Here is a 26092-nt window from a genome sequence, read left to right on the forward strand (position 1 = left end):
TTTACGAGAACAGTCTAATCTAAACTAAAAGCAAATTGTACAATAAAAATAATAGGTAAAGTGTTAAATAACCGGTAGTACACGAGCTCTAGGCGCTATGTGTAATTTATGAACGACTATCGGATAGAAAATCAAACCGGAGCGATCGTTACAAGTAGGTAATAAATGTAATAATAGAGTTGGACCAAATAAAAGTAGGTAAGTAGACATGTACGTATGATGTAAATTGAGTTTTGCTGACACACAAAACAACTATAGAAAAATAAATGAAATATCAATGAAGCATGATTATCCTAAAGTTACATTTGAACCTAAGAAAAACCGATAAACGGAACTTACTTTAATTACACTTCCCTATCAACTTGAAAAACTGTAAGAAGTACGATGGTTGTCCTCCGCAGCCTACATTTTCCTTCACTGCCGCATTCCTGAAAACCTTTGTTTACCGCTCTACGATTGGCTAATCACTTGACAGCTACAATTTCGACCAATGAGCATAAGCCGTGGCCAATCGATATGGGAGCATAACCACAGAGAACAGAGTTGTTGTAGATTTTCCCGATGTCATACGTCTAGCGAGTGACCGAATGTTGGCTCATTGGCTGCGCGATCGATAATACAAATTGGTTTTCGGAGTTTGGGGCGGTCATATTGTCTTTGAGTCTTTAATGGACGTTGAGGGTTGGTGTGGAAGGTATTGAAAGTAACTAGAAAAGTGCAATAATGGATTCGACCGGTGCGTACGGTGGTGGAAAAGCTGGGGGTGCGTTCGACCCTCAGGCCTTCATTCAAAGACCCCCTGTAATCGTCAGGGCGGTTTGTTGGGTATGTCACTTTTACGTTACACCTGCTAATGTAATCAATGAAGCGTATAACTAGAACATTTGTGTTAAACCCCGTTTTATGATTGTTTTAAAAAGTTAGTAACTATTTTTATAAGTATATTCCGCGAAAAGTCGCAATTCCAAATTGAACATCAGTGTTGTACATGGTTATTTTAGATAACTATTGAAATAATTTTATCTATAAAAAAATATCCCTTACTAACAGTAAGTACCTACTATCACAGATCACAGTATATCAAACTCTACATGTAGGTGCATATTCTTACATCAGAATGCGTTATGATGTTGTTTCTGTTCTGGTCTGGTCACATGATCACCCTTGAACGTGTATTGAATAAGTAAACTTCACGGTAGCTAAACACATAATGGCTATTGTCAGTACTTAATTATGACCATTGTTCAGATATTTAAGTACCTACATTTGGATTAAAGTTATGTAAACATTTGTTCATAAAAGTTATGGTGTGGCCAAGGTCTCATAACAATAGAAAGTTATTCAAATTATGAATATAGGTACATTTATTTATTGAAATCTATTTATAATTTATTTGATAGAAATAGCTGTAGGTATATTTCATTTAAAAATAATATTCTCAAGCTGTGTTTCTGACTATTTGTTTCAAATAATTTCCTACAGCAAAAAAAACGTACAGGCTGGGCAGGGTCCTATATGTGTTTGTGGATAAAATTTTATTAGGTACCTATTTAAAATATTAAATACAGTAGAGTAACTAGTAGTTCGCCCCGAACTGAGAACTCGCGGTTCGCCTAAAATATCAATTGAATGCAGTCGTCAAAGGATTGAAAACCGCGTACGATTTTTTGCAAGGTCTGTGGAGCCCTTAACTGATACTGTATCTGTGGTAAGCCGAAATATTTCCTGTCAAATGTGAAATACCTATATTATGTTTATTTTATTTTATTTTTATCTTGCTAACTAAGCGCTGGTGGTCTAGCGGTAAGAGCGTGCGACTTGCAATCCGGAGGTCGCGGGTTCAAACCCCGGCTCGTACCAATGAGTTTTTCGGAACTTATGTACGAAATATCATTTGATATTTACCAGTCGCTTTTCGGTGAAGGAAAACATCGTGAGGAAACCGGACTAATCCCAATAAGGCCTAGTTTACCCTCTGGGTTGGAAGGTCAGATGGCAGTCGCTCTCGTAAAAACTAGTGCCTACGCCAATTCCTGGGATTAGTTGCCAAGCGGACCCCAGGCTCCCATGAGCCGTGGCTAAAATGCCGGGACAACGCGAGGAAGAAGAAGATTTTTATCTTGCTAACTATTTCAAAATGGTAAATTTAAAAACGATATTATAAAAGTGTAAGCCGAGCACTTTCATTTGATACCAAACTCGACCATACTTTCTTGCAAATAAAATGACCAGAATAGCAAGACACCTCACAAACAGCTTTTTGGCCTTCTAAGCTCTTCTAGCTCAATAACCCTTTGATCGAGCCTGCTCATAATTTAATGACTAAAATATAATGCCCTCGACTACACGTTTACCCAATTTCATTTAAATTACAACAAATTTACTTAAGTTATCGCGTATCAAACTATCTTCTGACAGTTCAGCTTTAAAACATCGAAATGCCGGGACGTGCCGCTAGCCAGCCGCGTGTTCAAAGTTGAATGTAATAAGAACTTCGCTTCGCTTCGCTCGTACTACGAACTAGTACCCACCTAAATTACAACTGAGTCATGTCATGAATGATACATTATGACAAACGTTAATACCTACCTAAATATTTATTAATACTTACCTCATTTAGGCTGTAGGTAATGTAGTGATAAATAAATAAAAACAACATATTTTTATTAGTTATTGCGGTGACGGCGGGTCTGACGATTTTTGCAAACCACAGTTCTTTTGGCCTACTGTGGTAACTGATCAATTGTCTCGTATTAAACAAGCCGGTGAGAATCGAGTTATATTGACGGGCCGCCACTGTTTCCTAGTCATATAAGTAGAAGACATCTAGTTCTAGATCATCTAGATACAGTGTGCAAAGACCAAGCGGCAGTGATACTATTGTAAATGCACGCATTAGAATGACATTGACGCATTACATCACTTAACCCCACAAATCAATGCAAAGATCACAATTGATACTCTGCATCATAGCTCTGACGAGTTCACATCCTCATGGGTATATAGAGTTCATATTTATACCCTCTTTTCGTAACACAGGTATTTACGCTCAAAAACGGATCGAAACATAATATTTAAAACTTTCGCGTTTTGAACACAATATTAACTCACATTTTTAGACTAGAGAGTAATATCGCTAAATTTATTTTATTAGGTAGGTACCTTTATTTACAATTTTCGTCGGGTAGTTCCACAAATCTCTGGTTTGACATTTTGCTGGGACGTCAGTTAGCCGCGACCACGACCAGTGAAACCTGTGTCGAAACGTCAGTAAATAAAGGTAATTAAATAAATTTCGCGATAGACCCGTCTATAAATGTGAGTTAATGCGAAACATAACAGTTTTGAATGATTCACGGTTAGTTTCACTAGACTTATATTGACCGGGATATGGACCGTGATTACCTTTCTGCGCGGTCTATTTACACAACTTTGACACCCGCCCGCTATCTCCAGTTACCCGTGAACGTGATGCATGTAACTGCGTCGAAATATCGGGAGCTCGAAAACAATACAAAACAAAAGGTAATCACGGTCGAATTCGACCAGTATTAGCACTACTACTAACAGCGGATAAAAACATCGATGTTATTGCCAATCGTAGACCGGGTCTCTACCTAGGTCTAGGTATACGTTTCCGTATAGATTGTCAACAAGGGAGAAACGGGGAGGCCTTAACCTAGAAGCGAGACACTCGTATACGTTACATCGAGGCCTAGATGATAAAGAAATTCATGAGGGAAATAAAAGAGATCCTAATGTCAAGTTTATCTCTTAGCTTTAGATAAAACTTCATCAAGGCTATTCTTTTATTTAATTAATTGAATAATTGCTAGGGTTATCACGTTCGATACTTTCCTCCTATAATAAATTAGGTACAGTATAATGGATATAATTCGTACTTATTGATTTTAAATTTTTACAGATACTTACGTCGGCGTTAATTTTCAAAATAGCATATTAATAATGACGCGATTAATTCCCGGTTTTAGTTTAATAATAACTACGCTCTTTTCTTCAACTTTTCAAACTTAAAATATTTTATCATTTGTCTGGCATTCAAATAAAATAGTAAGGTAGGTAGTGATAGAGCTCATTATTCAATGCATTTGAAATGTAGAGTTCAAATTACCGGTAAATATTGTACCCCACTAATGTTTAGTTTGTCTGGTATGGGTACTATGTACAAAACTTTCGAAGATAGTAGCATGATCGTAAAGCCGGACGGACGGACGTCGTTAACTCTTATTTGTTAGGATATTACATTAAAAAGGCGACCAACACAGACCTATATTGGCGCCACACGCGATATGTTATATATTTCATACTACATTATTGTTACAGTAGGGCAAATATAACTCTGTATTTCATTTGTAATGACAAAGTGTAGCAATGTCTTCATTAATGTCAGATTTCTATGAAATTATAACATTTCAAATTACACTACTTCACTTTTTTCTGTTCAAATCGGTGCAATGAAGTTAGAGAGAAAAAAATACATAGAGTGCTCACTCCATACATCAGTTTTAGTAACAAAAAGACTATTAGCATCTAGCATCGAGTAGCGGAACTATCAGTACTGCTACTTGACAATAGATGTAGCACCGACCGGAAAGTCTTATGCTGTTGAGATAAGACTTCCGGTCGGTGCTACATCTATTGTCAAGTAGCTGTACTGATAGTTCCGCTACTCGATGCTAGATGTAGGCACTGAAATTAATAGTCTGAACTGATGTATGGAGTGAGCACTCTTGTCTTTATTTCTCTATGGCTTAGATGAAAAGCGGTTACATTAAGTAATTTGAACTACAGATTTATTAAGGTATTTAATAGTTGTGTTTTAGACGTGTTTTATTAGAAGATGGAAAAACAGTACTGGGACAAAAACACTATTCGTTAATTAATCACACCATCAAGTTTGCACGGTTAAATGTCCGTTAACTATTAAATATAAGCAGAACTCTCGGAAATTACCCCTGACGCGTTATATTCTAAAACCGCAAAGTCATCCAGAAACATTAAACGTTTATCTTTGTTACTCAGTGGAAGGGGTAGCAATCTGGGCCGCCTTAAGCAGTTTATCACCTTAATTTTTGCAGTAAATTTGCCGCTCTTAATACCTCGCACTTACCTTGTTGACTTAGATATAAATTTAATTTGTTACAGAGATCAGTTACCTATTCGATTTCTCTGACAACACCGATTGTCGTATGTGTGGCGAAGAGGAAGAGACAGTGAAACACTTAATGTGTGTATGTCACGCCCTCGCCAGACAAAGAATGAAGGACTTTGGAGCAGGATATCTGGAACCAAAGGACTTTAAAACGATACCCATGAGCTGCATCATCCGACACATGGATATGATGGGAAAAGCTCTTGAGTAGTTGACGGATCTTCTCTAGGGGGTAAGGTGAGTTCGACTAAGATCGGACACCGGGTAAGATCGTATGATTCAAATTTCTGCCTGTTGCGGGGCTTTTTTTTAATGCTGGCAAGGTGATGCAATGCGCTGTTTTGTCCCGGGCATTGCATCACCTTGCCAGCATTAAAAAAAAGCCCCGCAACAGGCAGAAATTTGAATCATACGATCTTATCCGGTGTCCGATCTTAGTCGAACTCACCTTAATTGCACAAAAGATCCCTATGGGTCGAAGTGTATCCGCAAGGGCCCCCGAAAACAATAAGATAAGATACCTATTCGAAAATGTAGTTAGTTAGGTACTCCTCCAAGCTTCCTAAGTATTTTTTCCTAACTATCAATTTCTTTTTATCTTCACAGCTCTTCAGCGTGATCGTAATGGGCTGCATATCAGCCAAGGGCTGGTACATCAGCAAGAAGGACGGCAAGGAGTACTGCGCCTACAACGACGACACCAACGCGTGTAACTATGGCGTCGGCATCTCCGTCATCGCTTTCATCGCCTCAATCGGATTCATTGCTGGAGAATACCTCTTTGAGCAGATGTCGTCTGTCAAGACTAGGAAGCACTATGTGCTTGCGGATATGGGTTTCTCTGGTAAGTTATTAAACTGACATGGTTTAATTATTCTAAATGCTTATGACTATGGCGTCGGCATCTCCTTCATAGCGTTCATCGCCTCCATCGGGTTCATTGCTGGAGAATACCTCTTTGAGCAGATGTCGTCTGTCAAGCCTAGGAAGCACTATGTGCTTGCGGATATGGGTTTCTCTGATAAGTTATTAAACTGGCATGGTTTAATGATTCTAATGCTTACAACTATGGCGTCGGCATCTCCGTCATCGCTTTCATCGCCTCCATCGGGTTTACTGCTGGAGAATACCTCTTTGAGCAGGTGTCGTCTGTCAACTATGTCACTATGTGCTTGCGGATATGGGGTTTTCTGGTAAGTTCTATTTTTAATCTGACATGGCTTATAACGAGGATAGTAGGTTTTGTGTCCATGTCCATCTACACCGATATTTATACCTAGGTAGTCTACAAAATATTATTATACCGATAGTCCGATACACAGGAATGGCTGACTAATGTGATAGTACCTAACCTACTAACGGGCTGTATCAGCTGCATATCAGTCAATGTCATTGCATTAAGTAGGTTTATATGTAGGTAGGTACTCGTTTGTAGAATTATTGCGAATTTTCTCGTAAAACGCACCACGTTAGTAATAATCATGTAATAATTAATAAAACACCGAAAATCAGAAAGAGATACTTCATTACGGATTCCGGTGAATTTTTTTAAGGTACGTGCTAAATATTTCTTATAACTACAGGAGGGTTTTCAAGGTTTTATTTTAGAAGCCCAAGTAATGTTACATACATTTCTCAAAGGGCTAAAGGCAAATTGAATTTTTGGCGCCAACGCCCATTAAAGTCTTTTAGTGGATCGTAAAAATCTTTTCTGCGGTTTAGATAAGTTATACAATACAACGTTTCTTGTTCCTTTTTACCCACTTACCTACTTTTTATCACGCAGTTTGTAAGAAAAAAACTGTTTGTTAGGTACGGATTACTTTACAATATTTTTCACCTCAGCAGCTCGAACAAGGGTACTTTGATTCTTAAAAACAGTGAGCAAAATGCGATTTTGCTCACTGAGTGAGACAAAATGACATTCAAGTGACCTTTATAGTCAAATGTCATTTCAACATGCGGGGTCTAATAAAAGTTCGAAATACTTGGGTTCTATTATCTCTGTCCCTTTCACACTGTTAGCAAAAAGAAACAGACAAAAAAAAGTTAAAACGACATTCAACAGTATATTCACGGTTTATAATAGACCCCCGAAAAACTTCAGACCGCATCGTTCCAAACCACGTACGAGTATGAATTCTTAATAATTAATAAATAAAAATAAAGTTTAAGATTTAGAAATACTATATTTTAGGTATTTTATTGTACAATTAAAATAACGAACTCAGAAAATACACAGATCATCACGCAAAATTAATTATTTTACTTTTAAGAATTTCTACCATAGTTGACAAATAGTACGTATCCGCAATTCGGACCGTATCTTACAAAGATTTTGTTTACAAAAAAAAGTTTGAAGTGTCAGTTAATGTTTGTTATTTCTATATTATTTTAATGGAATTTATTATTACGTTTTGTTTTTGTGTTCCATTGCGGTAATTAAACTTAATTGTTTGTATATCTTAAGAAAACATGAGTGCAGGTATTAAGTGATGAACAAGGATTACATTTTTCAAGTTGTCTAATAGGTATGTTCTCACTGCGCTGGGGTGAAAAATGTTGTGTACTACACGAGATCAAAGTTATTTACATCTCGTGCGCTTTTGAGTCCCTTACTACGCTCAAGATTCTAAATTAGATTCACTCGCTATACGCTCGTGAATCTATTATAGATTCTTTCGCTTGCACGGGACTCAAAATAAGCACTCGAAGAAATATCAAACTTTGATCACTTGTTGTACAAATAACTATTATACCTAAGTAGATAGACAAATATGACGTCAACAAGGATTTCCACTTTGCGTAATATATATCATAGGTATACCGTATTGCCGATAGAAGCATGCACGCAATTTTTATTGTACAAAAACTTTCTACATAAAACTCACTTTTGGAGTTTTTAGGGTTCCGTAGCTAAATGGCAAAAAACGGAACCCTTATAGATACGTCATGTCTGTCTGTCTGTCTGTCTGTCTGTCCGTATGTCACAGCCACTTTTCTCCGAAACTATAAGAACTATACTGTTGAAACTTGGTAAGTAGATGTATTCTGTGAACCGCATTAAGATTTTCACACAAAAATAGAAAAAAACAGTAAATTTTTGGGGTTCCCCATACTTCGAACTGAAACTGAAAAATTTTTTTTTCATCAAACCTTCTAGGTCTTCAAAAATGATATTGAGGTTTCTAATATCATTTTTTTCTAAACTGAATAGTTTGCGCGAGAGATACTTCCAAAGTGGTAAAATGTGTGTCCCCCCCCCCCCTGTAACTTCTAAAATAAGAGAATGATAAAACTAAAAAAAATATATGATGTACATTACCATGTAAACTTCCACCGAAAATTGGTTTGAACGAGATCTAGTAAGTAGTTTTTTTTTATACGTCATAAATCGCCTAAATACGGAACCCTTCATGGGCGAGTCCGACTCGCACTTGGCCGCTTTTTAGGGTTCCGTAGCCAAATGGCAAAAAACGGAACCCTTATAGATTCGTCATGTCTGTCTGTCTGTCCGTCTGTCTGTCCGTCTGTCTGTCCGTCTGTCTGTCCGTCCGTATGTCACAGCCACTTTTCTCCGAAACTATAAGAACTATACTGTTGAAACTTGGTAAGTAGATGTATTCTGTGAACCGCATTAAGATTTTCACACAAAAATAGAAAAAAAACAATTAATTTTTGGGGTTCCCCATACTTCGAACTGAAACTCAAAATTTTTTTTTTCATCAAACTCATACGTGTGGGGTATCTATGGATAGGTCTTCAAAAATGATATTGAGGTTCCTAATATCATTTTTTTCTAAACTGAATAGTTTGCGCGAGAGACACTTCCAAAGTGGTAAAATGTGTGTCCCCCCCCCCCCTAACTTCTAAAATAAGAGAATGATAAAACTAAAAAAAATATATGATGTACATTACCATGTAAACTTCCACCGAAAATTGGTTTGAACGAGATCTAGCAAGTAGTTTTTTTTAATACGTCATAAATCGCCTAAATACGGAACCCTTCATGGGCGAGTCCGACTCGCACTTGGCCGCTTTTTTATTACTTACTCAAAATCGTTACCACTCCCGATCCAGACAATCAGTAAGTATAATAAATAGATTGTGTAACGTTTTGTTGTGTGTATAAAACTATAAATTGCATATGCGTGCTTATGAAAAGAGTTATAAATTAATCTTATTTTAATTTGTAAAACGCTACGCTATTGTTAGACTCGTTACACCGAGCAAACTAGACTATGTACAGTTAAAATTAACACTGACACTGAGTGCGTTAATTCAGGACAGTGTTGCAACTACATATTATTTTTAGCTCGTATGTTGTGCGCTCGCGTCATAGTAAACATTACATGGTACCACTGACCATCCAGCCTCTAGACTCAACTTAGGCCAATTCTTTCATGAAACCGATGCTGCCAAAAATACAGGGGTGCGGGGGACGAGGTGAGTGAGTCCCGTGCCGTGATTGGTCCGTTCAAACACACGTGGGCGTCAGACAGAAATATCTGCCGGGCGCTAGTGATGTGACACGTTGAATATTATTCAACGAATAATATTGTCAATCACGGTCAATAATGTAATAACAGTAATAATATGCAAGCATGTTTTGAATGCTATGTTGATTCGTTCGTTCGAAAACATTAACCCATAACGTTGTGGTTTCGTTAGCAGGTGTATCTGCTTTATATAATTAATTTAAAAATAAACTATTGGTAAAAAGGCGTCTTATGGGATTTAGAGAAGCGCGAGACGAGACGAGATGCGGATGCGGATATTCGCAACATCCCTGCTTGGAAGCACTTCATTCACGCAGCTTGCCCTTCGGCCTCGCTTTAAATTACTGAGGGTTGCACGCTTGGAAGTCGGGGTGAAGGCTTCGGGCCTTCGGCGGGTCAGCCTTCGGCCTCCCAGCCTGATATTCGCCCTTCGGGTTCGCTTAACCTACTTGGAAATTTTCCTTTGCCCGTGTCCGCCGCCATTTTGAGTGTTAATAAAAAATAATTCACATACTAATCTTGGGCCCCCAAGCTCACCGCATGCCAAATCTCAACGCGCTCAGACCAACTTGACAAAAAATACATAACATAATCATAATTATTTATTGCAACCATGGTATTACAAGGTGTTCTTATGTTAGTTAGTACATTTTGAAACTTTTTAAATGCAATTTGTGTTGTCTCGGGCCCTCTATGGCATTTGGTCGAGCACCCCCCACCTATCTCTCACCTTTGAAGCTTTTCATAAAAAATAAGTGGCCATTTTTACCGCCATATTGGTTTTATTAAAAAAAAATCCATAGGAATACAGCTAGGTGACCCCGAGTTTTCGTGACCAAAATTTTAGCGCGCTGGAAGCATTTTGAAAAATGATCGCTATTTTGAATCCGCCATTTTGAAAAAATAATGGCGGCTTCAGAAACTGTCAGCGTCCCTCTATGACATTTGGTCGAGCATCTCCCACGTATCTGTCACCGTTTAGTGACCAAAAGTCGGATAATCCGGTAGACCAAAAGTCGGATTTTTCTGGAAGTCACCAAACCACCCCCTCTATACGACCGTATCAAAGTCAAATACGAGGGGCGTTCAAAATATTCTCGGTATTGATATCTTACGACCTCTTCTAAAATTTCTTTCGTTACTGGCCGCTAAGGTTTATTCATTGACATTAAAAAAAAGTATAATTCGAACCGAGATAGTCTTTTGTTTTTCTGCAATTGCTGAACAAACATGAACATCATGTGCGAATTGACAATGTTAACAAAATTAGAACATCGATGCGTGATAAAATTCTTGACAAAACAGGGTAAAAATCAAAAAACCATAAAAGAGGAAATGGATTGTGTTTACCGTGAGTCTGCTCCTTCTTTATCTACCATTCAAAAGTGGTCAAGCGAGTTTAAACGCGGAAGGGAGAGTATTGAAGATGACCCTAGACCTGGCCGGCCTGTAGTAGCTACTTCACAAGAAAATATTGATAAAGTGGAAAAACTTATATTGGAAGATGGTCGAGTGAAGGTAAAATCTATAGCACAAGTAACCAATCTCTCTATTGGTACCGTACATGATATTATACATGACCATCTTAATATGTCAAAAGTAAGTGCAAGATGGGTTCCGCGAATGCTGACTCGGCTTCAAAAAGACATGCGTGTAGCTTGTTGTTCCGATTTTATTGACCTGTGCGGTGAAAATCCTGATGAGGTGCTGCAAAGAATAGTTATTGGAGATGAAACCTGGGTTCATCATTATGACCCAGAGAGTAAACAAGAGTCCATGCAGTGGCACATTAAGGGTTCAGCTCATCCCAAGAAGTTCAAGGTCATCCCTTCAGCTGGCAAGGTCATGGCCACGATATTTTGGGATTGTGAAGGAGTATTACTAATCGATTATAAAGAAAAAGGTGTAAATATCACAGGACAGTACTACGCTAACATTCTACGTCAATTAAAGGATGTAATTAAAGAAAAGAGGCGAGGAAAGTTAACCAAAGGTATTCTGCTTCTGCATGACAACGCCCCCGTCCATACTGCTCATATTGCCAAGGCAGCTATTGTTGAATGTGGGTTTAAAACTGTTACTCACCCACCGTATAGTCCGGACTTAGCCCCCAGCGACTTCTTTTTGCTCCCCAATCTTAAAAAGGATCTGCGTGGAAATAAATTTTCTGACGATGAAGCATTGAAGGCGGCAGTGGAGGAGCATTTTTACACGAAAGATAAAAAATATTTTTACGAGGTATTAAAAAAAATAATTGATCGATCTTTTAAGTGTATGAACATAGGGGGGGAGTATATTGAAAAATAAAAATATCAAACTTTTCGTACTTGTTTGTTTTCATTCTCATACCGAGAATATTTTGAACACCCCTCGTACCCCAGGAACCCCCTTCTGGGAGAGCAATTATGTCAATTAATCAGTCGGGTTGCGGCTTTATATACAGGGTGGATTTTCTTTTTGGCTCAGTGAGGGCAGCTACCAGATCCCGTACTGCTACGAGAAAACGGTCTTAGGAGACCTTCCCTCGATTTCAAATTAGATCTCATTCCTATTGAGGATCAAAAGCTTGTATGGAAGCAAAAAAAAATTCCGGCTAGAAAAGCCACAAATCGAGGAAAACTTTTCCCATAATATTTGAATGAAAATGAAAACTTTTATTTTTCACATGCTACTTTTGTATGCCAATCGATTCCATTCCTATCCAGTATCAATAGTTTCCTAGGGGTCAACTTACGGTAATGTACTAAAAAGCCACAAATTAATAAAAACTTTTTCCATACATTTACTATGGAGAAAATGTGAAATTTTATACACAATTTTCTACCTCGCCCATCATTCGTACAGCAATGTCTTCATACAGTATTATGGTTCTTAAATCTAACAGGACAGGACTGATTGGCCAAATATTATGGGAAAAGTTTTCCTCGATTTGTGGCTTTTCTAGCCGGAAATTTTTTTTTGCTTCCATATAAGCTTTTGATCCTCAATAGGAATGGGATCGATTGGCATAAAAAAAAAAGTTTGTCAAAAATGACCTTTTTCTCGTATCCTGTATGTTTTTTCCAAAATCTGTAAATGCCAATCTTCATTAATTTGAAATTGAGGGAAGGTCTCTTAAGACCGTTTTCTCGTAGCAGTACGGGATCTGGTAGCTGCCCTCCCTGAGCCAAAAAGAAAATCCACCCTGTATTCGCGGTATCCTACTATACCCACCCATTAAAAACACCCTGTATAATTCTATTAAGAGTTATTACATGGTTTAAATCAAATATTTATTTGTTATTATGTAAATGAAATGTTATTTAACACAATCTAACTAAATGAAGTTTAAATTATTTGGCCGAATGTTCAAGTATCATTGCCATGTTGGCAGTCGTACACAGAAAAAAAGCAAAAATTAAAAAGTTAAACCGACGCCCACTATTCTCAACAAAAATGGAATCAAAATAATGCATTTTAAATTGCAACCGTGTGTTTTTGTATAAAATTGGTCTTGTGATTAATTTAAATTTGCAATGTTTTTATAATCGCTAAAAGTAATACGAGTACCTATGTAGTGCTGAATTGACAATATCGTTTATGTTCAAGGGAAAATTGGTACCTGACCGTAGGTAAGTGTAATTCTCATATTATTTATTTGTTTTATAGTGAATTTTTCGCAAATACCTATGCGATTTGAATTGAATTACCTTGTCAATAGTAAACAATCACATTCTATGGATATGGACATCACTAGTTTGGGCTTAGGAATGTCACGTAATAAAAGACAAGAAAGGATGTATACGGATGCAGCGCGATAGAAAGAGACTTTCTTAAAAGACGTCATCGAGTTTCAAGCGCTGTCAAATTTGATGAGACGCTTAAATTAAAATATTTTTTATCCAAATCTCTAAAAAATCGGCTTACCTGTGAAATGAAATGCCATTTTTTTGTACACCAGAGTTTTTAGTGTTCTTGCCACACAATTTGACACAACAATAATGCATTTTTGATAGCAAAAACTTCTTCGAGCTACCGAAGTTTCTAGACCGAGCCCGGTCCGCCGACTGAAGTAAGCGGTGTAGGCGTGACTCGAAGATGGAGTAACGCTACCGTATGTGTGGCAGAGGGGGTAGCGCGACTATGCTATGTCTAGAGGCTGGATGGTCAGTGCATGGTACCTAATGGTAAACATCTAGTTACCTTTGAACATCGATCAAAAGGGTTTTGGGATATGTTTTTAGGTAAAATGTAGGACCATTGGGTGCGTTTAGCATTTTGTGATTTTTAATACATTAAAAATAAAATTAACAATAATGGCATTCTCTAGCCGGCGAGCTGAGGGGCTACCACGAAAACCGAAATTCGCAAATTGCGGGGATCTTTCTCTTTTACTCGAATGAAGGCGTAATTAGAGTGACAGAGAAAGATCCCCGCAATTTGCGAATTTCGGTTTTCGCAGTAGCCCCTCAGGCTAGGGTGCACGGAACGGACATGCACCAGAGCGTTGCTCATACTATTTTTCGTTAACCCACTCACCTACTCCGTGCAACCGCGCCAGCTAGCGAACGCCCTTAGGCAATTTAAAAAAAGGGTAAATGAATAATATGAAGCTATTTAAAATATCTAAAGTGGTGATAACTTGATAAGTCAAATCAATTTACCGCAGCGTTTCGAATCGTGACGAATCGATTGAATACGACTATAAGTAACACCTACCTAATACAATCTCTTGACTCAAGAATTCCAATCCATATTGAATTTTATTTGATCGTCACCGATACGAAATGTGAGTGCAAAATATAAAAGGAATTAAATTAGGGCCCTCTATACCAGGGACCCGCCCGCTATCCCTTATAGAGGGTTTTGTAAGGGTATTGCATAAGGCTTAACTCACCATACCCTTTGCCAGACGATACCCTTTCATTAAGCCTTTAAAACCCTTATATAAAGCTAGCCCATTTGAGTAATCGGTAGCCCAATACCCTTACAAAACCCTTATCATCCGCTCCGCATATGGCTTATAAGGGCTACCCTTATACCCTTATATAAGGGAAGCCCTTTCAGCATATAAGCGTGCTAATTTAAACCGTCTACCTTGTTCATAAAACACACATTACTTCGAATCCGAGCGATCGTCGGCGACGGCGGTTTGATGTGAGCGGCTTTCGCGCGCTTCCAAATGATCGAAGCCGCTCTTGTTGAAATACGGTTCAATTTTCAATGGCAAAGAGTTGTGATTGGTTGTTGCTTTTCTCGGGTCGAGCGCATCGTCACGGCGCTATAGTCTTAGACACGTGCCGATGTTATCAATAACTCCCGTTGCAAATAATATACCTATTGCTACTGATTACGAATCAAACTTAGAATAAAAAAAAAAACCTACGATGCCAAAACCGAGAGTTGACGCCGTTCACCGGTATTTTATATATGACTAGCTGTTGCCCGCGACTTCTTACGCATGGATTTGTATATTGGTGGTTATATATTCTACATTAGCTAAGAACATTATGCAGCAAACAAAAGATAGCAGTAGGGACGGTTAATCATATTTTGTTAATTAGGTATTCTTCAACGCATGAGATTTGTCTTTCACAACCTGGCTACGATGTTTCAAGCCACAAACTGAATAAAATTGTTCTCGATATAATCCCTCTCAACCCCCAGAAGATTTTCAAGACCACTATTTAATAAATCCTACTAACTAACTACTCATTAACCGCTTTCAAAAAAAGGAGGTTCTCAGTTTGACCCGTATGTGTGTATATTTATTTGTTCGCGATTATCTCGCGTTTGGCTGAACCGATTTTGATGCGGTTTTCAGAAAAGTGTTTGTTACATTCTGGAGAAGGTTTTAGTATACATAGATCTGAGCTGATGCTGAACCCTGGCTGTTCCTAGTGGAACTCAGGTTTGGTGCAACATAGGCACCCGCTATTTTGGGCATTCGTCGCATCTTGATGAGCACATGGGAGAGCTATACCCATTATAGAGCTGATGCTGAACCCTGGCTGTACCTAGTGGAACTCAGGTTTGGTGCAACATAGGCCAACGCTATTTTGATCATCCGTCATATCTTGATGAGCACTTGGGAGAGCAGTACCCGAAATAAAGCTGATGCTGAACCCTGGCTGTACCTAGTGGAAATCAGGTTTGTTGCAACATAGGCCCACGCTATTTTGGTCATTCGTCACATCTTGATGAGCACTTGAGAGAGCAGTACCCAAGATAGAGCTGATGCTGAACCCTGGCTGTACCTAGTGGAACTCAGGTTTTGTACAACATAGGCCCATGCTATTTTGGGCATTCGTCGCATCTTAATGAGCACTTGGGAGAGCAATACCCATTATAGAGCTGATGCTAAACCCTGGCTGTACCTAGTGGAACTCAGGTTTGGTGCAACATAGGCCAACGCTATTTTGATCATCCGTCATATCTTGATGAGCACTTGGGAGAGCAGCACCCGAAATAAAGCTGATGCTGAACCCTGGCTGTACCTAGTGGAAATCAGGTTTGTTGCAACATAGGCCCACGCTATTTTGGTCATCCGTCACATCTTGATGAGCACTTGAGAGAGCAGTACCCAAGATAGAGCTGATGCTGAACCCTGGCTGTACCTAGTGGAACTCAGGTTTGGTACAACATAGGGCCACGCTATTTTGGGCATTCGTCGCATCTTGATGAGCACTTGGGAGAGCAATACCCATTATAGAGCTGATGCTGAACCCTGGCTGTACCTATTGGAACTCAGGTTTGGTGCAACATAGGCCAACGCTATTTTGATCATCCGTCATATCTTGATGAGCAATTGGGAGAGCAGTACCCGAAATAAAGTTGATGCTGAACCCTGGCTGTACCTAGTGGAACTCAGGTTTGTTGCAACATAGGCCCACGCTATTTTGGTCATCCGTCACATCTTGATGAGCACTTGGGAGAGCAGTACCCGAAAAAGAGCTGATGCTGAACCCTGGCTGTACCTAGTGGAACTCAGGTTTGTTGCAACATAGGCCCACGCTATTTTGGTCATCCGTCACATCTTGATGAGCACTTGAGAGAGCAGTACCCAAGATAGAGCTGATTCTGAACCCTGGCTGTACCTAGTGGAACTCAGGTTTGATGCAACATAGGCCCACGTTATTTTGGTCATCCGTCACATCTTGATGAGTACTTGGGAGAGCAGTACCCAAGATAGAGCTGATGCTGAACCCTGGCTGTACCTAGTGGAACTCAGGTTTGATGCAACATAGGCCCACGTTATTTTGGTCATCCGTCACATCTTGATGAGTACTTGGGAGAGCAGTACCCAAGATAAAGCTGATGCTGAACCCTAGCTGTACCTTGTGGAACTCAGGTTTGGTGCAACATAGGCCCACGCTATTTTGGTCATCCGTCACATCTTGATGAGCACTTGGGAGAGCAGTACCTAAGATAGAGCTGATGCTGAACCCTGGCTATACCTAGTGGAACTCAGGTTTGGTGCAACATAGGCACACTTTGTTTTGGTTAACCGACTTGTCGTCGTGTGCCTATGTTCCAGAGTTCCACTAGGTGGGTCGATCAACTTTTTTCAAACCGCCTGCGGTTTCCAGAAAAGTGTTTGTTACAGTCTGGAGAAGGTTTGAAAAACCAATCGGACCCGGTAGGTGGCGATGCTATCGGTATACCTACCAACAAATTTAAGTTGCTGAAACCGATTTAGATAAAATAGTGGAGTGGGAGTCGGACTCGGACTCGGACTGGGACTGGGACTGGAACTGGAAGTGGGAGTGGCAGTGGGAGTGGGAGCAATATATGTACATATAAATCGTTTGGCACCGAAATGTCATATTGTGTTTTGTCGCGATTATCATCGAGTTAGGCCATCACCAACATTAGTAGGTAGTTACTTACTAGCCCAAAACTAAATGGAGAGCTTAACAAACTATTATTTTAGCCCAAAACCTGAATTAAATGAAGTACCTATCACTAAAATGTAAAAAATAAAATAAAATAAATAAAAAAGAATAAAAAATAAAAATAAACAAAAAGAAAACCAAAACAAAATAACTTAATAGATACCTACTGAATTACACTAAAACTAAGTGGAGAGCCTAACAAACTAGTATTTTAGCCCAAAACCTAAAATAACTGAAGTACTTATCACTAAAAAGTAAAAAATAAAATAAGTAAATAAAATAAACAAAAAGAAAACCAAAACAAAATAACGTAATATAACTTCTTAAAAAAAAGCCTTCAAAAAACCAACCCACTGAAAAGCACAAAATAATTTTTATATGGCACCCCTATACGTGTCCAGTCCCTATCCTGTCGTAAACCAAATTTCTGCCATAAAGTAATTAATACCAAAATAGTAGGTTTTACCAAACCTGAGTTCCACTAGGTACATCCAGGGTTAAGCATCAGTTCTATCTTGGGTACTGCTCTCCCAAGTACTCATCAAGGCGTGTCGGATGACCAAAACAGCCTGCCTATGTTGCACTAAACCTGAGTTCCACTAGGAACAGCCAGGGTTCAGCATCAGCTCAGATCTATGTATACTAAAACCTTCTCCAGAATGTAACAAACACTTTTCTGAAAACCGCATCAAAATCGGTTCAGCCAAACGCGAGATAATTGCGAACAAATAAATATACATACATACGGGTCAAACTGAGAACCTCCTTGTTTTTGAAAGCGGTTAATGAGTAGTTAGTTAGTAGGATTTATTAAATAGTGGTCTTGAAAATCTTCTGGGGGTTGAGAGGGATTATATCGAGAACAATTTTATTCAGTTTGTGGCTTGAAACATCGTAGCCAGGTTGTGAAAGACAAATCTCATGCGTTGAAGAATACCTAATTAACAAAATATGATTAACCGTCCCTACTGCTATCTTTCGTTTGCTGCATAATGTTCTTAGCTAATGTAGAATATATAACCACCAATATACAAATCCACGCGTAAGAAGTCGCGGGCAACAGCTAGTCATATATAAAATACCGGTGAACGGCGTCAACTTTCGGTTTTGGCATCGTAGGTTTTTTTATTCTAAGTTTGATTCGTAATCAGTAGCAATTCGAATGACCAAAACAGAGTGTGCCTATGTTGCACCAAACCTCAGTTCCACTAGGTACAGCCAGGGTTCAGCATCAGCTCTATCTTGGGTACTGCTCTTCCAAGTGCTCATCAAATGACCAAAATAGCGTGGGCATATATTGCACCAAACCTGAGTTCCACTAGGTACATCCAGGGTTCAGCATCAGCTCTATCTAGGGTACTGCTCTCCCAAGTGCTCATCAATACGCATGGGATGACCAAAACAGCGTGTGCGTATGTTGCACCAAACCTGAGTTCCACTAGGTACAGCCAGGGTTCAGCATCAGCTCTATCTTGGGTACTGCTCTCCCAAGTGCTCATCAAGACGTGTCGGGTGACCAAAACAGGGTGTGCGTATGTTGCACCAAACCTGAGTTCCACTAGATACAGCCAAGGTTCAGCATCAGCTCGGATCTAGGTATACTAAAACCTTCTCCAGAAAGTAAGAAAAACTTTTCTGAAAACCGCATCAAAATCGGTTCAGCCAAACGCGAGATAATCGCGAACAAATACATATACATACATACGGGTCAAACGGAGAACTTCCTTTTTTTTTGAAGTCGGTTAAAAATAGCCAGGGAGGCTCGCGGGCCGCAAGTGACGGGTTCACGGGCCGCATGCGGCCCGCGAGCCGCAGATTGCCGACCGCCGGGTTAGGGGCTTGAAACGGCGTAGCCAGGTTGTGAAAGACAAATCTCATGCGTTGTATAATAATTAAATTAACAAATGATTAACCGTCCCTACTGCTATATTTTGCTGCATAATGTTCTAAGCTACTCTGTAGAATATAAATAACCACCAATATACAAATCCACGCATACGAAGTCGCGGGCAACAGCTAGTTAGATAGATAGATGTGGAAACGAACAAAAGCCAATGTAAATTATGCGGCAACAAGCTGAAGGTAAGGATGTTGTATTTTTATTCTTTTACAAGTTAACATCACTCACTGTCGCATTCATTGTTTCTTAAACCTTAAACCACGTCGATAACCTATACAATCATTCCATTCCATTTTCTTTCCTTTTCATACACTAGCGTAGATATATACTAATCCTGCCTCTTTCAGGCAAGGCTAAACTACGACAATACTAAAGGGAAAGCTTTATAAAAAGCGCTTAATGATAAGGGTAACCCTTATTAAGGGATTGCAAGGCGTATAGGCTAGCGGTAAGCAATTGCAAAGGGCTAGCCTTATTTTTGGCTGAGCTTTTCGGTAAGGGTAAGTCAAATGAATGGGCTTGCAGTTCAAAATGGAGAGTCTTATAATGTGTTAGCCGTGTGTAAGGGACGCCCATTGAAAGGCTTTTCTCGCGGAAAGGGTTGATCGGTCCCTGCTCTATACATATGTATACTTATTATCTACTCGTTGAAAAGAAAAAATCAACGTATTTGGTCTGGAAATTGAGGAAATTCAATTCCGTTACCGATTTTCATTGCTTTTGTAGTGTTGAAGACGAAACCAAAATTCCAATTATTTGTTTCAGCTTTCTGGGCATTCCTGTACTTCGTCGGCTTCTGCTATCTGGCCAATGCATGGGGCAAGACCGACGACCCGCCAATTGGGACTGCCAACAACATGCAGGGTGCTATCGCCTTCTGCTTCTTCTCAATCTTTGCCTGGGTAAGTCACACACACTTACACAGTGGGGCAAGACCGAATAGTAGAAGCAAATCATATTTTGTTCTTCTTTCTGTTCTTTTTTTGTTGTTTTTTTTGTTTATGAGTGAATCAGTCACATACCGACGATTCACCAATTGACCGACCTTAAATTATTGCCCCTAAATGACTGTGTGTGAATGATGTGTGATGGTTTGATACAGCCACTACATTTAATTTAATAGCTAACGTGCTGAGTAGGGTCGTATAAAACCATCGAAACCCACAGTTGTCGGTCCACATCAAACTCTGAAAATCATAATTAGGTACATACGAGCTAACCCTAAGTGTAAGGCCTGAGTGGACGCTCGAAGCGGAGCGTTCGGCGGGGCGTCGGGGTCAGGGGTAATTTGAGCAGCGTGCACTAAGGCCGCTCCTATACGTTTGCATTTATTTAACATGCACGCCGCACGCCCCGCCCCGCTGCACGCCCAACTCGCCCTACACTAAAGTTCTAAGTGACCGATGTGCGTGACCAGTAAAATATTTCCCGAAATCTGCACAGGTGGGTTGCGCGTTCTTCGCGTTCCAACGCTTCCGTGTAGGCGCGGACTCGGCGTTCGCGCCGGCGTACGAGGTGGAGGGCGCCGTGGGCAGCCCGGGCGGCTTCCCCGCCTACCCCGGCGCGCCCGACCCGCAGCCCGCCTACAGCGAGCCGCCCTTCTCGCAGCGGGACCAAGGTAAGTGTAAGGCCTGAGTGGACGCTTTAGTTGGGCGTGCAGCGGGGCGGAGCGTGCGGCGTGCATGTTAAACAAATGCAAGCGTATAGGAGCGGCCTTAGTGCACGCTAGGGTTTGCTCCCGGGAAATACCGGTACCGAAAGTACCGGGAATTCCCGGGATTTAGAGCCAAGCAAAGAACCGGGATTTCAAAATTAGAATCCCGGTACTCCCGGGATTTTCGAGACTAACATTTCCGGTACAATATTTGACTGCTTTATGTTACATAGCATGAAATATCATGTTTTATAAAGAAAATAAATATGTATATTTTATCAATCTAAGGCTGATGGTAATACTTTTACGGCTGACCACTACATTAAAATAAATAAAAAAAAAGTCAATGGGTTTGACAATGCCGACAATATAAAATTGCGTAATTTGATACTTTGCATAAATGTTTGTACGATAAATAATTTTATACGAACAATTAGTTATTTCATATTTGTATACTAACTAGAAGCAAAAATAGAGACAATTTTGTAATTAATTAAATACTACTTTTAATTCAAATTCGAACACGGTATAAGAAACTCACATATGATAATGATATTTTAAATGAATAATTAATTAATTCTGGCTGAATAATTTCTTGATTTGTCGTATTGATAGTTCTGTTATTATATGTTCGAAGGCCCACAGTCTATTTTGAACGCATGCGAAAATTATCATTTTTTTTATCCTTTTTCACAAAACGTCTTACATATTTAAAAAAAAGGATAATATTACTAAGCCACAATTCAGTTTTTGCCTATCAACAAAGATAGTAAAAATATCATGTAGTTTAGGAAAAAAAAACAAATTATATTAATGATTGTGTGACTTAAAGACACATATTATTACAAAAGAAGTGTGTACCTTCCCTGTGTTACTTTTTTATTGTTTTAAGAAAGATTCGTGGTCGTTTTACGCTTTTTTTTTTACTGAAAATTGATGTGAAAACTGATTTTTAAGGCAGTCCCGAAAGTACCGAAAATACCGGGAAATCCCGGTTCCATTTTAGCCCGGTACCGAAAATCCCGGTTCTTTTAAACAGTACCGGTTCTGCAATCCCTAGTGCACGCTGCTCAAATCACTTGTGAGCCCGACGCCACGCTGCACGCCCCGCCGAACGCTCCGCTTCGAGCGTCTACCCAGGCCTTACACTAATGCGACTTACGAGTAGGATCCCTTTCTTTGACATCATTGGGTATTTGACTGTATTTAAAGTTAATTATTTTACGCCATGCATGAAATTAAGCACCAGAATATTAAAAGAGAAAGGTAGACAAGCAAAGAACCGGGATTTCAAAATTAGAATCCCGGTACTCCCGGGATTTTCGAGACTAACATTTCCGGTACAATATTTGACTGCTTTATGTTACATAGCATGAAATATCATGTTTTATAAAGAAAATAAATATGTATATTTTATCAATCTAAGGCTGATGGTAATACTTTTACGGCTGACCACTACATTAAAATAAATAAAAAAAAAGTCAATGGGTTTGACAATGCCGACAATATAAAATTGCGTAATTTGATACTTTGCATAAATGTTTGTACGATAAATAATTTTATACGAACAATTAGTTATTTCATATTTGTATACTAACTAGAAGCAAAAATAGAGACAATTTTGTAATTAATTAAATACTACTTTTAATTCAAATTCGAACACGGTATAAGAAACTCACATATGATAATGATATTTTAAATGAATAATTAATTAATTCTGGCTGAATAATTTCTTGATTTGTCGTATTGATAGTTCTGTTATTATATGTTCGAAGGCCCACAGTCTATTTTGAACGCATGCGAAAATTATCATTTTTTTTATCCTTTTTCACAAAACGTCTTACATATTTAAAAAAAAGGATAATATTACTAAGCCACAATTCAGTTTTTGCCTATCAACAAAGATAGTAAAAATATCATGTAGTTTAGGAAAAAAAAACAAATTATATTAATGATTGTGTGACTTAAAGACACATATTATTACAAAAGAAGTGTGTACCTTCCCTGTGTTACTTTTTTATTGTTTTAAGAAAGATTCGTGGTCGTTTTACGCTTTTTTTTTTACTGAAAATTGATGTGAAAACTGATTTTTAAGGCAGTCCCGAAAGTACCGAAAATACCGGGAAATCCCGGTTCCATTTTAGCCCGGTACCGAAAATCCCGGTTCTTTTAAACAGTACCGGTTCTGCAATCCCTAGTGCACGCTGCTCAAATCACTTGTGAGCCCGACGCCACGCTGCACGCCCCGCCGAACGCTCCGCTTCGAGCGTCTACCCAGGCCTTACACTAATGCGACTTACGAGTAGGATCCCTTTCTTTGACATCATTGGGTATTTGACTGTATTTAAAGTTAATTATTTTACGCCATGCATGAAATTAAGCACCAGAATATTAAAAGAGAAAGGTAGACAAGCAAAGAACCGGGATTTCAAAATTAGAATCCCGGTACTCCCGGGATTTTCGAGACTAACATTTCCGGTACAATATTTGACTGCTTTATGTTACATAGCATGAAATATCATGTTTTATAAAGAAAATAAATATGTATATTTTATCAATCTAAGGCTGATGGTAATACTTTTACGGCTGACCACTACATTAAAATAAATAAAAAAAAAGTCAATGGGTTTGACAATGCCGACAATATAAAATTGCGTAATTTGATACTTTGCATAAATGTTTGTACGATAAATAATTTTATACGAACAATTAGTTATTTCATATTTGTATACTAACTAGAAGCAAAAATAGAGACAATTTTGTAATTAATTAAATACTACTTTTAATTCAAATTCGAACACGGTATAAGAAACTCACATATGATAATGATATTTTAAATGAATAATTAATTAATTCTGGCTGAATAATTTCTTGATTTGTCGTATTGATAGTTCTGTTATTATATGTTCGAAGGCCCACAGTCTATTTTGAACGCATGCGAAAATTATCATTTTTTTTATCCTTTTTCACAAAACGTCTTACATATTTAAAAAAAAGGATAATATTACTGAGCCACAATTCAGTTTTTGCCTATCAACAAAGATAGTAAAAATATCATGTAGTTTAGGAAAAAAAAAAACAAATTATATTAATGATTGTGTGACTTAAAGACACATATTATTACAAAAGAAGTGTGTACCTTCCCTGTGTTACTTTTTTATTGTTTTAAGAAAGATTCGTGGTCGTTTTACGCTTTTTTTTTTACTGAAAATTGATGTGAAAACTGATTTTTAAGGCAGTCCCGAAAGTACCGAAAATACCGGGAAATCCCGGTTCCATTTTAGCCCGGTACCGAAAATCCCGGTTCTTTTAAACAGTACCGGTTCTGCAATCCCTAGTGCACGCTGCTCAAATCACTTGTGAGCCCGACGCCACGCTGCACGCCCCGCCGAACGCTCCGCTTCGAGCGTCTACCCAGGCCTTACACTAATGCGACTTACGAGTAGGATCCCTTTCTTTGACATCATTGGGTATTTGACTGTATTTAAAGTTAATTATTTTACGCCATGCATGAAATTAAGCACCAGAATATTAAAAGAGAAAGGTAGACAGCAGTTATTTTTAGACACAATCTCTATTTTAAAACCCGTATAAAACTATAAAGAGTAGGTAATTTGATTGTGACACATGCTAATGTTTCATTGGCGTTTCATATAAATTCCATAGTAGCAAAAGCGTTTTGACAGTTCGAAAAAAGAGACTGATTTGACTAGTAGTCAAATACTCAATTATCGAAAGTCATATAATGTAATGATTGTCAGATTATCATTAAGTAGTCTCAATTCTGAAATCGTTAACTTTTCAGGATTTTCGTTAGGTTCTCCTAGAGATAGTTTAAGTTAGGTTAGGTTTGTTTTATGGCAATCCTGAAAAGTTACGCGTACCTGAGAAAAACTAAAATAATATATGACTAACGAAAATGCGGACAAACAATACATTAAACAATAGAGACCCAATGCGACTATTGTCCGCTAGGTGGCACTGAATCGGTCTAAGCGAGTTCTATTACGCGCGAAGCTTAAAACTTATTAGATATTAATGCGTAGTAGTTTAGTTAAGACCATACCTCCCATACAGCTTATTGTTATTAAGAAAGGAATCTGATATATGGAGTGAGCTTATTTCTCTTTATTCTATGCTATTACGTAATTCTGTTCTAGATTTACTAACTTACTCGTCCCATCGGCTTGTGTCTGACGGATCTTCCACACTATGTTTTGTATTAATTATATTCAATTAACAGCCTAATTTCTAATTTCCAGGGAACATGGACTACACTGCTCCGACCTACTAAAGCCTGCGGTTCGCTCTTGCATTTCTTATTTGACACTCGACGCTGCAGTTAATACCTACTTTACTTTTTCCAATCTAGATCAAAGAAAAAGTGAAAATAGTGCAGTCTCATAATCTCATAAAAGTTACATAAAATATTTGCGATAGCCTACCACGACTCTATTGTACAGCTAAGCAGCATTTTGAGTCTGGCCATAGAGAAATATAGTAAGACAAGAGTGCTCACTCCATACATCATCCAAACAATTAATTTCAGTGTCTACATCTAGCATCGAGTAGCTGAACTATCAGTACTGCTACTTGACAATGGATGTAGCACCGACCGGAAAGTCTTATCTCAACAGCATAAGAGTCTTTTTGGTACTAAAACTGATGTATGGAGTGAGCAATCTATGTATTTTTTTCTCTATGGTCTGGCTTTACGCACGGCCATTAAATATTTGGCTCCAAAAATATCTGAACACGATTCACAAGGCGTGTTTAGATATTTTTAAGCACCATTGACTATCTGGGACTTGAATGTAAATCTTACATTTATTGTGGCGTCAAGTATATTGTGCGTTACATTTTGGTGCCCGACTTTGAATAAAATTGAAGTTGGTTACTGCGGTCGGTCGTCCAAATCATTTTTAACACGTCCATCTTTATTTTATTTGTTTGATCTGATTTTACTATAACGTTACTTTGATGTTCTCGAAT

At 38.6% G+C, this 26092-nt stretch overlaps 1 protein-coding gene across 1 annotated transcript; it reads left to right on the top strand.

The window, feature by feature from the left end:
• Positions 1 to 604: 604 nt before the first annotated feature.
• On the top strand, positions 605 to 25485 carry LOC134651205 (synaptogyrin). The gene is made up of 5 exons (XM_063506273.1): positions 605 to 825; positions 5780 to 6017; positions 20212 to 20348; positions 20890 to 21064; positions 25363 to 25485. The coding sequence occupies exons 1-5, from the start codon at positions 724 to 726 to the stop codon at positions 25392 to 25394; spliced, it is 684 nt and encodes a 227-aa protein (XP_063362343.1). The 5' UTR covers positions 605 to 723; the 3' UTR covers positions 25395 to 25485.
• Positions 25486 to 26092: the final 607 nt, after the last annotated feature.

This window comes from Cydia amplana, chromosome 9 (genome assembly GCF_948474715.1).
Source record: "Cydia amplana chromosome 9, ilCydAmpl1.1, whole genome shotgun sequence".
NCBI classification, from domain to species: domain Eukaryota; kingdom Metazoa; phylum Arthropoda; class Insecta; order Lepidoptera; family Tortricidae; genus Cydia; species Cydia amplana.